Source organism: Hydractinia symbiolongicarpus, chromosome 12, assembly GCF_029227915.1.
Source record: "Hydractinia symbiolongicarpus strain clone_291-10 chromosome 12, HSymV2.1, whole genome shotgun sequence".
In the NCBI taxonomy this organism is placed as follows: domain Eukaryota; kingdom Metazoa; phylum Cnidaria; class Hydrozoa; order Anthoathecata; family Hydractiniidae; genus Hydractinia; species Hydractinia symbiolongicarpus.
This window is the reverse complement of record NC_079886.1, coordinates 10843410-10855003: the sequence shown is the minus strand read 5'-3', so window position 1 is coordinate 10855003 and position 11594 is coordinate 10843410. Positions and strand designations below refer to the sequence as shown.

Genomic DNA, 11594 nt, shown 5'->3' with positions numbered 1-11594 from the left:
ATGAATAATACAAGAATACAAAATAGGGCGATATTTTAACAATAATTCTAAGAATTATTAAACATACATATAAAAATTTTACCTAGCCATTGTTAAAATTTTTCTTTACAAACCTTATTTGAATTACATAAACAAAACATATTCTATCAATAATAATCATAAAAAAATGTAGTTAAATTTTTTTCTGAATTAATTTTTTTTACCACAAACAATTGAGTTTTTTTGTTCAACCACATTGAACACTCTCTCTTGGCCTGTTGGCAAACATTATCGTGAAATGGGAATAAGTTAGAAGTAGAGTTTTATAAACAGATTTAAAATGTCAGTATTGTAAATGGTTTTACATGTGACAACAGACTGTATATACACTATTTATAACAAACACTTCATTACAAAATACTAATTTGTGCAGGCTTACTAATAACAAAGGTAGAAAATTTTAACAATAAAGTCCCTAGAATTTTGAAGGACATGTGTCAAATTCTAATACACCACAGTCGTACTGTTTTTACTGTAAATCATAAAAACTATACTTCTGTAACTTTAAGTGGGATAGAGAAGCGTTAGTTTGTGGCTTAAAAATGCAGTCCTGTTTGCAAACGGGACATCCTGATTTTAAGTACTAATTTTTAGCACTTATTTAAATATTTTAAGCTGTTCATGTTATAGGCTTACTCTGAAAACATTTCTTTTTTAAAAATTTTTGTTACTTTTTAACTATTTATTTGCAACACAATTATTTAAAATTCTTCAACTTTATCTCTCTTGAGATCGATCATACAAATTTTTAAGCAACGATCTGGTACAGAGGTTCCAAACCAGTGGTGTTTTTTAATTAATGACTATTCACACTTTATTTACATTCCAAAAAATAACGAAACTCCAAATCATAATAAAAAGACTCAGAAAAAGGGTAATTCTGTGAATGTTTCATTAAGAAATTGCTTTAACCATTTTTAAGCATTTTGAAGTAGGATGGTATAGTGGTGTCCCGTTACAAGCAGGACATGCAGCTCTTTGACAGGTTTTACCTTACTGACCTGCCTACTGACCTGCTTATAAAGTCTGCATGTACTATTGCATTTAAGAATGAATGAGGGTGGGATTAAGTTTAAATTTTAAGCTTTTCCGTGTTAAACAACTTTAGCTCTCTACCCATTTTAAAAATTTGCATATCAGTGACTAAAAAACAATATTCATTGCACGAATAAATTTCATATTTCTTAAAAAAGTTATAATAGTACTCACAACATATAGATAACTATATGCTCTTATTTCAGATTTTCTTTTCCAACTAATGCTTCAATGTCACATAATTGTTTAACCCCATTCATTCATCATCATCATTCTCAACCTTTAAGGTCATTTTATGCCATGCATTGTTTAAAACACCACGTAGGTTCCAAATTGGAGCAACAGTTTCTGGTTGGGTGTTACAAGAGCTGTCAACTGCACGGCATAAAATTTCCATTTTGCCATTATGGTTTGGTGGTATTGGAAGGATGCATTCCCAAAGGGCCCAAGAAAAAGTGTCATAAATATCTTGATCCGTCTGATTTATTTTAGCAGTATGCCATGTCTTGCCACCATCTGTAGTTACATCAACACGAACAATTGCATTTCCTCCCCCACTATAAGCATAACCCTTGACTGTAACTTCCTCATCACATTCATTTACTACAGAACCTTCTGGAGGAGAACATATTGCTGACGTAACTGGAAGCTCTTGAATAGCACGGGATTTCGAAAAATCAACATTGTCCCAATCAATATTTGGTGAAAATGGTTTATAATCATTTTGCTGCCAATGGCCTGGATATTCCTTGTCACTCACCACAATTTTCTGCAACCATTTTACGTTACGTGCTCCAACTATACCAGGTGCTAATATCCGAAGTGGAAATCCATGATCTCTTGGTAATGGTTCTCCATTCATTTCATATGCTATTAAAATTGGTGTATTTTTGTTAAAAACTCGATTTGCAGGAATCGAGGCACCATAAGGAGCACCGGTTGGATCTGTATCAGCACCCTCAAAATGAATATGTTTTAAATTTTTATCCTCTGGTTCAACACCAGCTCTAATAAGAACATCTTTAAGAAGCACTCCACCCCATACAGCATTACTTATTGCATTGTGGGACCATGATAGTCCCTTGACTTTCTTAATGGGATTCATTTCACTTCTTCTGTTTCCAGCACACTGTAAAGCTGCTTCTAATGTTACTTTTTTGTATTTACTTTTTAATTCATCAACAGTTAGAACAATGGTTTTCTTTATTCCAAGTCCTTTAACTATCAGCTTATGATCCTTTGAACGTAAGTTTGGTACAGGCAAGTGGTTGCGCACAAAGAATAAATCATTTGGAGTGATTAATTTATCTACTGCCAATATAGGGGGTGTTTCAGCATTAAATGGTTCAGTAGAATTAGCAATCAAAGCTGGATGTCGCTTTGGATCATTTGCAAATGGGCCAGCTTTTGAACTTTCTTCCACAACCCAATCTTCTTTTCTTAATTCACCAATGTGGTACTCTTTTAAAATGTCAAGAACTTCACCATTTTTATGGAATGCATACATTTCCCAATAAGGTTCAACATTCTTGCCAGCAGCTAACATAATGTAATTTGCCCCACCTGGATGATTAGCAACAAATTCAGTAATATCATAAACATCATGGCCAAAAATTACCCAAACACCTGTTTCTTTAGAATTTTTCTTTGCCACCTCTTGTCGTGAGAACAATTTTTGGGGTACTTTTTTCGAGCACGAGGTTGTTGCTCTGTGATCTAAATAGTATTTCAAACCAGAGAGAGACACAGCAGTGGTAAGAAGGAAAGGTAAGAAGTATGTTCTTCTTTTTTTTTGATCTTGTTTATGCTGTTGATAATTCTGTTCAACATGAAGGTATGCTTTTGTTTGATTTTCACTCAAATTTACAAGAGATGCAGACACGTATTTTTCAAATCTATTTCTTGCAGGATTGACACATTGATAAATAGCAGATATGTTTGGGTACTTCTTTCCAATTAATCTTGGCAGCATGATGATATTTGTATTCACCTAAACAAAGCATAAAATTTTATCAAAATTGTACTAATTTTCTAAAGTTAAATGGCCCACAATCTCTTTATTATTTTTGTAGTATAACTTTTCGCTGTGCATTTTGAATGCATAAAAATGTGCTTTTGGATGTAAAGTACCACAAATATTAAAACATTGCTGGGTGTTTTAAAAATCTTAAATTCTTTCTCTTTACAGTGAGTTAATTTTGGGTAGTGGGAAACCTCATTTTGGATTTGATTTGATTTTGGTTAAAATTACTAAAACAAAGTTATATTCCAAGTTTTTATATAAAAATATTTACCTATAATTTGAAACTACTTGTACAAGGTTATGACAAGTACATACAGTTCTTATAGCCACAATATGAAAACACCATGTCAGTGAAATTTGAAATTTTTGTTTAGATTCTATTAGGTCAGGTAAATTTAACCAAATTTAATTGTACAACAAAATGTGTTTATTCCAAAGTCATAATAAAAAAGAAACTGAAAATGTATAATATCTCACAAAGGTGTTCCACAAAATTATATAAAATATTTGTAGAACACATTTGCTTTAAAAACTTAATTACTCATCAAAAACTTAGTCCTCAATCTTCGTTAAACAAAATTTATGACTTTATATGCTGATAGATAATCTATTTCTGAAAATACCATGAAGGTAGCAAATCATATAAAGGAATTATTTAGCAACATGTTAAGTCTATATATAACTAGCCGAAAAGCCAGTGGAAAAACCCACTTAGACAGGATAACATTAAAAATGAACCATTATTTAAATTTTGATGACGTCAGCCGGGATATGTCAAGAGACAAATTATTTTTTCTTGAAAATTTGTTTACTTGTTGCCTTTATTGTGTACAGCTTGAATAGCTGATTAAAATAATGTATAGGATCATTTTTTGGACAAACACCTAAGGATATATAAGGGTTTAAAAATTTTGCTGACATCAGCAAAAACAAACAAATATGCGAAAAAATTATTTTAAGAAATTTGTATACCGGTTGCCTTCATCATATAGATCTCAAAACACTGATCAAGAAAATGTATAGGATCATGTATCTTTGACAAACGGTTGCACAGATATTGAGGTTTGAAGATTTTCTGATGTCCCTTGTGAAACGGATTGGGGGACCCAGGTTTGGAAAGCTTACCCAAATTGGTCCCAGGTGGTCCTTAGTTACCCACACAGTGAAAAATCATTGACGTCACCACCTTGTTTCCAAGTTATTTGGCCTCAAAGTTTTAGGTGCACTGTAATGGCTTCATTAATTTAATATAAGATATTGACGTCAAAGTAGTATTACTGACGTTGCGCCGTAACATCAGAAAATTTAACATATTAGACATGCATTTTTCGGCGGCATCAAAGAAAAATAAGCATATCAACTTTGCCTGTCACAGAGACACGGAACTGGCGTATCATCGAGTCGTCTAATTATTACAATCTTATTCCAATAATAAGGGAGATTTGAGGTGATTTGTAGCCTTTATCAAAGCCAAATACACAAAAAAATTCCTCTTTTTCTGTGGCTTTATTATTTCACCCACAAGCTCAAAATTTATGAGTTGCAGGTAGAACAATAACTTTGTCTTTGGGAGCGTACTTACAAACCCAGCAGAACTGACCAGAAACCCAGCAGAGCCGACAAGGAACCCAGCAGAATGACAAGGAACTTGGAAGAGCCGACAAGGAACACAACAGAACTGAGCACGAACCCACCAGAACCGAGCATGGACCTACCAGAACTGAGCATGGACATACTAATAACTTTTTTTGTTGTGGTGGTTTTGTTAAAAAAAAAATAAAAAATAATTTCTGACATTAAATTTTTGACTTTTGTTTGGGCCAATGAAACTATTTTTGTCTATATTTTTATAATCCTAAAAGAAATAAAAGACAGACTTTTTTTAAAAAAAGATAAAAAAGGAATGCCCATAAGGGATTTAATTATATATAACAAATGATAAACTTCACTCATAAAATTTGATTGCAAACCGACATGCAGATCCTAAGTTATGGGGCTGTCTGCAAAAAATAAGAGGCTTGAGACGAAAAAAATTTTTATGGTAATTGATTTACCTTTTATTCATAATAACTATGTATATATTGGAAAAAGGTAAAAAACAGAAAATTTTAAGCATGTTAAGCCAAACGTAAATATATCATAGTTTCCTGTCAACCACCTACATATGTTTGAGACCCCTCATAAAAATGTTCATTATTTCTGTTCTGCCCAATCTTGGAACGCACCCATCTAAGACTGGCCAGGCTAATCTTCTGACAGTGACAAATGGGTGGCCAGTCTTAAGACTGGACTGCCCAATCTATGGACGCAGATGTCCAATCTTGAACAACTGTGGAAGTCAAAGAGAAAAATGAAAATTTTAGACTGTAAATTGAAATTTTTCTTGGCAAATCAAAAGGCCAAAAAAATATATATACCATGTAAACTATTCAACCATATTAGCTGACTATAGCTAGCTAGCTAAACTTCCCATCCATTAAAGTTACCAGCTAGCTAGCTAATACACCTTTACGATAATTCAATTGTACATGCGCTCCTACGGCTCTCCATCGTTTTACAATACCGGAAAAAAGGAGGTAAAAATCGTGTTTTTATGAGAATTTGTTAGAGGCAAAAGGAAACGTTAATAATAATAAGATACAACTTAAGCGTATTTTCCATTAAAAACAAAATGCATCAAGAAAAGTTATCACGAAAAACGTGTTTTCTCCTTAATAAACTCTTATAAAAGTGTGATGTTTACCTCCTCCGATCGCAAAATAAGCTGTGATGGAGTGTTAGTTTTCCTGAATTATCGTAAAGGTGTATTAACAATATGGTTGAATACGATTTATCTGATTCTTTATATTTAACCATTTTATTTTTAAAATACTGCTGGTTATTTCAACATTACAGGCAAATTCCTTTTTTGTGTACATAACCCAAATATGATTTTTTTATTGTGCCTGAGAATGTTTGTCGGGTCTTGCAAACAACAGAGCTTATGTGTTACATCCTTCTTAAAAAAAAATCTAAAAGGCATCTGAAGATGGGCCAAACATGGTGGTCTCCTGCCCAATCTTGTGACACCCTGCCCAGTCTTAAGAATTGCCGATCAGTCTAAGACTGGGCATATTTATGTCCAAAGTTTTCATAATTTCCAAAGTTTTCATAATTTGTGTAAAAATTTTCATTTTATATAATAAGCTGTTTGTTAGTCATTTTCAAAATTTCTTTATTTAGCTAGCTAACAAAAACCTTTGCTATGCAGCTATGGGGTGTTTTTTTCTTGACAAAGTGTTTAACAAAGGATTCAACATTGCTAGCTAGCTATAGGTTATAGCTAGAGCTAGCTGTAGTTTGTAAAAATGACTTTGCAACAAATGCACTTAAACCAGGTTCATGTAGGGTCCTATGAGCCTAATGGAGCAATTATTAACTTTCTTGTATAGCTATACTTAGCTAGCTAATTGGATCAGCTAGCTAAACCCTACTTGTTGCACAAATTTTGGTGAAACTGCGGTGTAATTTCCCTTGCTCTGAGAATATGTATTAGACAGACAGACGTAAAACTTACGTCTTTTGATAATATAAATATATATAAAAGAAAATAGTGCACCACAAGACTACGAGAAATATACGCTATACCTTGGAAACTGTGCTAAAATTTGCTTAGCTTTGTTGCAACTTTGCAGTTTTAAGCTTCTTGTTTTGGAATTGTGACTACCATTTCGAATTCCGATGCGGTTACCGGATATATGGTTTGTTAGAAAGTAAAGTTTGCCGAATTTTGGCCCTGGGACAGGTTGTTCAAACAATTTTTTTTGCTGTTAATTTAGGTGCAGATAAGTTTTAAAGGGTTCAACTTTCCTCTTATTTTTTGTGGTGAAAATATCCTCTACTTATTGACTTTTTTCAATTAGACATTAAAAAAAATCGACACATTTTCTACTTTTTATCGTTTTTTTTCTTCTATTTTATATGAATCATTACAAACTAACTTCAGCAACACAATCGTCATCTTGAAGATTTTTACTTCCATTCTTCATATAACTATAATATAATTCTCCAGAATCTTTCACAATTCGTCATTTGCGAAATTAAACTCCCGCGAAATTTATTTTTTAAAACCTTGCTTTTAGCAAGATATTTGGTATAATAAGTCCTGTAATACGGAAATACAGTATACTCTTGATAAGTGATACACCGGATAACTAGGACGCCCGCTATATAGCACACTTTTTCTCGTTTTCTTGAACTTGCTTACCCTATTCAAGCAAAAAAAAACTTCGCATACTGGGACCCCGGATAACTAGGACGCCGGCTATATAGTACACTTTTTCTCGGTCCCTTGAGGCAAAAACTTCGAATTCATATTTTTTTCTGGAAACAAAAGACATTGCATTGATTTTAAAAATCATGGTTAATAGTAAAGGCCGGTTTCCACTCATTCGCTTTAGTCGCGCGACTCTAGCAAATAGATATCTGAGGATGAACATAAATTAGTAGCTGATGAAGTCTGTAGTGACACGGAGATAAACATCACTACAGATGGAAATAAAAATCTTGGCAGCTTTATGAACACGAGATCATCATTGGGTTGGTAAATGAATGGATTGTTCAGATAAAGAAGTTGGCTAAAATTGCTCTTTTTCAACCACACGCTGCCTATGCTACTTACATAAGTGGATTTCAACACAAATTTAACTATTTTATCCGGACACTTGGGGATATGAGCAAGTATGTCAAAGTACTGGACGATGTTATCGACAATACACTGATCCCAGCATTGACAGAGGGACATAAATGTACCGAAAACGAGAGAATATTACTGAGTTTACCAATTCGCTATGGTGGTATGGGAATTGTGATATTAGTCGAGTCATTAAAGAGAGAACATAAAAATTCTGTTGAAATGACAAAACAACTAGCAGAAAGAATTAAACTACAGGAAATGTCTTATAAATTTGACGAACAGTTACACAATAATATCAAAAACAAATCCTAAACAGAAACTGATGCAAATAACGAAAAACTGAAAACTCAAAGGTGGCTATATTCATCAACGTCACGACGAATTAATAGATACTTTGGCAAAAATATCTAAAGAGATTTCCAATGATGTAGAAACAGAACCGCATTTACAACAGCTGACTGGAGAAAAATTAAGCAATTATGCAAACTCCACAGATGAAGCTAGACTCGACATTAGCGTTAGAGGATTCTGACAACGAGGTCAACGAGCATTTTTTGTATTTAACCCATTCGCTTTGACATACTTCAATCAGAAACTGCCTAATGCATTCAAATCGAATGAAAACATCAAGAAACGTGCATATGGACAAAGAGTGCTAGAAGTAGAACACGGATCATTTACACCGCTGATTTTCACACCATATGGGGGATCCAGTCGAGAGAAAACATTTTATCTCCACTCTGCCGCATAAAGTAGCGGAAAAAACAAATCTAGAACAAAGTACCGTTACAAACTGGCTTCGGACGAAATTATCATTTTGTTTACTGCGTTCAGCAATACTCTGTATTCGAGGATCAAGAAATACAAAACGAAGGTTGATAAAGTAGATGTTGATTGTCTCGAGATATCAGATGCAACGAGCCGACTTGTCAACTGAGAGATTTTCAAAATTTTTTACGTTTCAATATATTGAAACTCGATTATACTACGCACAATCGCCTGTACTATATCAGTCTGAGAAACGGAGAACTTTGTTTTGCTGTTTAGCTAGCTATTTTCTTGTCACTTGTAACGTTTATAATTCTATATAATATATTAAGATTGACTATCAAAAAAAAAAAAAAAAAAAAAAATTAATCAAAAACTTGTCAACAAATCTATTCTACACATTGGTTGTTTCTTCACGTGTGCAGTCATGCCTGAGCTAGGTCAAAAACTCTATACTCAAGGAAATTGATAAAGGCAAAAGTCTTACATCTGTTGCTATTAAACATGGAATGTCCAAACAAACTGTTTCAAACTGGGTTAAACATAAGAAAAAGATTTACGAAGCTGTTGATTCGAATTCGTCAACAAAGAAGAGGCATAGATTTAAACCGTCAACATACGAACACCTTGATGACGCTTACTACAAATGGCTGGGAAATGCAAGGGCTCAGAACATTCCTGTGTCTGCCTCGGTTTTGAAAACCAAAGCTATTTGTTTTGCGAAAGAGCTAGGATTGACCGACTTTAGTGCATCAGATGGCTTGCTCGATCGCTGGAAGAAAAGAAAAAAACATATCCTTTAAAACAATATCAGGTTCTTTTAACTATATTTCTTAAGTTCTTTGTTTAATACATCTGCATATTCTCGCTGTCCTTTAAACATTAAGATACATGGAACTTTCATGCCTTTCGTGTCTTCTTGGTTGACTGCTTTTCCAGTAACGCGAACTGTACATCCATGGTGTTCATTGGCTTGTAAAAAATAAATAATTGTTTTTGCGAATCTTCCACTAGCATGAAAGGGGAAAAACTCCCTATGTATGTGATCGGAAAATCGCAAAAGCCGAGATGTTTTAAAAACTTAAAGCAATTGCCATGCCGTTATCGTGGCCAGAAGAAGAGTTGGATGGACTCAACGCTCTTTGAAGAATGGGTCAGGGAACTTGATGAAAAAATGGAGAATGACAATCGTAGGATCGCCCTCATCATTGACAACTGCACAGCTCATCCAGAAATCGGGGGGTTAAGAGCAATTGATATTTTTTTCCTTCCTCCTAACACCACCTCCGTCCTTCAGCCAATGGACCAAGGAGTAATCCGTTCTTTGAAAGCAAAGTACACAGTGAAAGTGATCCAAAAGATGATTGAAGCAATTGACAAGAAAAAGGAACTCCCTCAAGTTTCACTGTTGGATGCAATGAAGATGCTGGTGTTGGCTTGGGATGAGGTAACAGAGAAAACCGTTCAAAACTGCTTCAAAAAAGCTGGATTTACTGAGATCGATGAAAACACGCTATCATCCAACGATCCGTTTCGCGCGTTGAATGATACAACCGTCAACTGAGCAGATTGGATGAAAATTACAAAGATTTGTGTGCTAAAGATGTCGCCTCTTTCGATGACGCAGTTTCTGTAACTCAAGGTTTCGATGAAGAAATCTTGTCGGATATTCTGGGAAATGAGGTCGAGGAAATGCAAGACGAAGAGGATAATGGAGCTAGCCCTTTGGAGAAACCAACCACATCTCAATTACACGATGCCATTGATACCTTGATGAACTACTCCATGATGATTGACACGACCGAACTAAAAGCACTTACGATCAAAGTTTCTAGAATTGTTGAAAATGAAGTAATAGTTGGTTCCAGGCAAAGCAAATAGACAGAATTTTTTTCCGTTTAATGTAGTGTAATCTTATGTTATATTGAATGGAATAGAAAAGTAAATGCAATTATCAACATTCCTTATTTATGAATTTAGCCTCAAAGTCCTCTTGTTCGCTAAGTTTTACAAAACATCTCTCGATAACTAGGACAAATTAAGCCTTTGTATGAAAACCGTACTTACAGAGAAATTTGGATAATTCTAAGTTTTACACTTTTGTTCGGTCCCTTGAGTGTCCCACTTATCGAGAGTATACTGTATTTGTTTAGCGATATTCTTAGTGAAAAAAATTATAAAATTTGTAAATTTGACTTAAAAATAACATTACACAACAAGACCTTCTGTAGATAGACAACACGTTGGATTTGCTGTGAATTATTCCAATGGAAATATAAGATACTTTAATACTCTCATTTTAACTGGCAAGCTCTTGTTATATGTATGTATTTATAAAATTTATACGATAAAAATGTATAATTTTTTTTTAATGTCAATAAAAAAGCTTGTTTAGAAACACTTGTAAAAAGTTGTTCTTTCCTGTTTACACAGTAAGTTTTTTTTATCTTACATTTAAACAGTCCATTTAAACTTACCATTTATTTCAGCCTTTGCGGTAGAAGTGGCTAAATTTGCGAGCATTTAATGTTAGCAACCATTGTGCAATTACTAGATTAATTATCAAACAACTTTATAGATTTACGAGCAACAGAAAATGTGAGTACTTTGCAGAAAATTGGGTTAGCAATAAACTAGAATTTCGGCTAAACAAATTGACAAAGAACCACGTGTTTTAAATAAAATAAAGTCATCTCAGTTTAAAAGCGAACTCTTTAGCTAGCGAAGTATTCTTTACCAATTTTCTTCGGATTTTGGATTTCATTATCTTCTGCGCTACGACGGTTGCGATAACACTAACGTGATTGGGATAGATAGATATTTCACATGGGCTAGCTTTGCAAATATCAAGGAATATACCCTGTCTATTATTTCCAGAAGATGTCATAGCTTAGATGGATTGTCTTAGAGTATTTAATGCTTTTTTGTGCTACGAAGACCCAATTAAGGGTTCGCGCTCTACCACACAACTCTCTGCAGCATCCGACGGCCAACTCAGTGTGCCATCTCCCCAATTTCCTCCACATAGCTTGGGTTAACCCGGGGCTATGGTAA

At 34.0% G+C, this 11594-nt stretch overlaps 2 protein-coding genes across 2 annotated transcripts; one reads left to right on the top strand and one right to left on the bottom strand.

Moving 5' to 3' along the window:
• Positions 1–1199: 1199 nt before the first annotated feature.
• Positions 1200–6830, bottom strand: LOC130621166 (sulfite oxidase-like). Its single transcript, XM_057436483.1, has 2 exons — positions 6725–6830; positions 1200–3064 (listed from the first exon to the last, which is right to left on the bottom strand). The coding sequence occupies exon 2, from the start codon at positions 3044–3046 to the stop codon at positions 1331–1333; it is 1716 nt and encodes a 571-aa protein (XP_057292466.1). The 5' UTR covers positions 3047–3064; positions 6725–6830; the 3' UTR covers positions 1200–1330.
• Positions 6831–9666: 2836 nt separating this feature from the next.
• Positions 9667–10421, top strand: LOC130621242 (tigger transposable element-derived protein 4-like). Its single transcript, XM_057436552.1, has 2 exons — positions 9667–10075; positions 10144–10421. The coding sequence occupies exons 1-2, from the start codon at positions 9667–9669 to the stop codon at positions 10419–10421; spliced, it is 687 nt and encodes a 228-aa protein (XP_057292535.1).
• The last annotated feature ends 1173 nt before the right edge of the window (positions 10422–11594 follow it).

Coding starts and splice junctions, on each gene's coding strand:
- LOC130621166 (XM_057436483.1), bottom strand. CDS start 3,046: ATGCTGCCAAGATTAATTGGAAAGAAGTACCCAAACATATCTGCTATT.
- LOC130621242 (XM_057436552.1), top strand. CDS start 9,667: ATGGACTCAACGCTCTTTGAAGAATGGGTCAGGGAACTTGATGAAAAA. Junction 10,076..10,143: donor ATCATCCAACGATCCGTTTC/GCGCGTTGAATG, acceptor TGTGTGCTAAAG/ATGTCGCCTCTTTCGATGAC.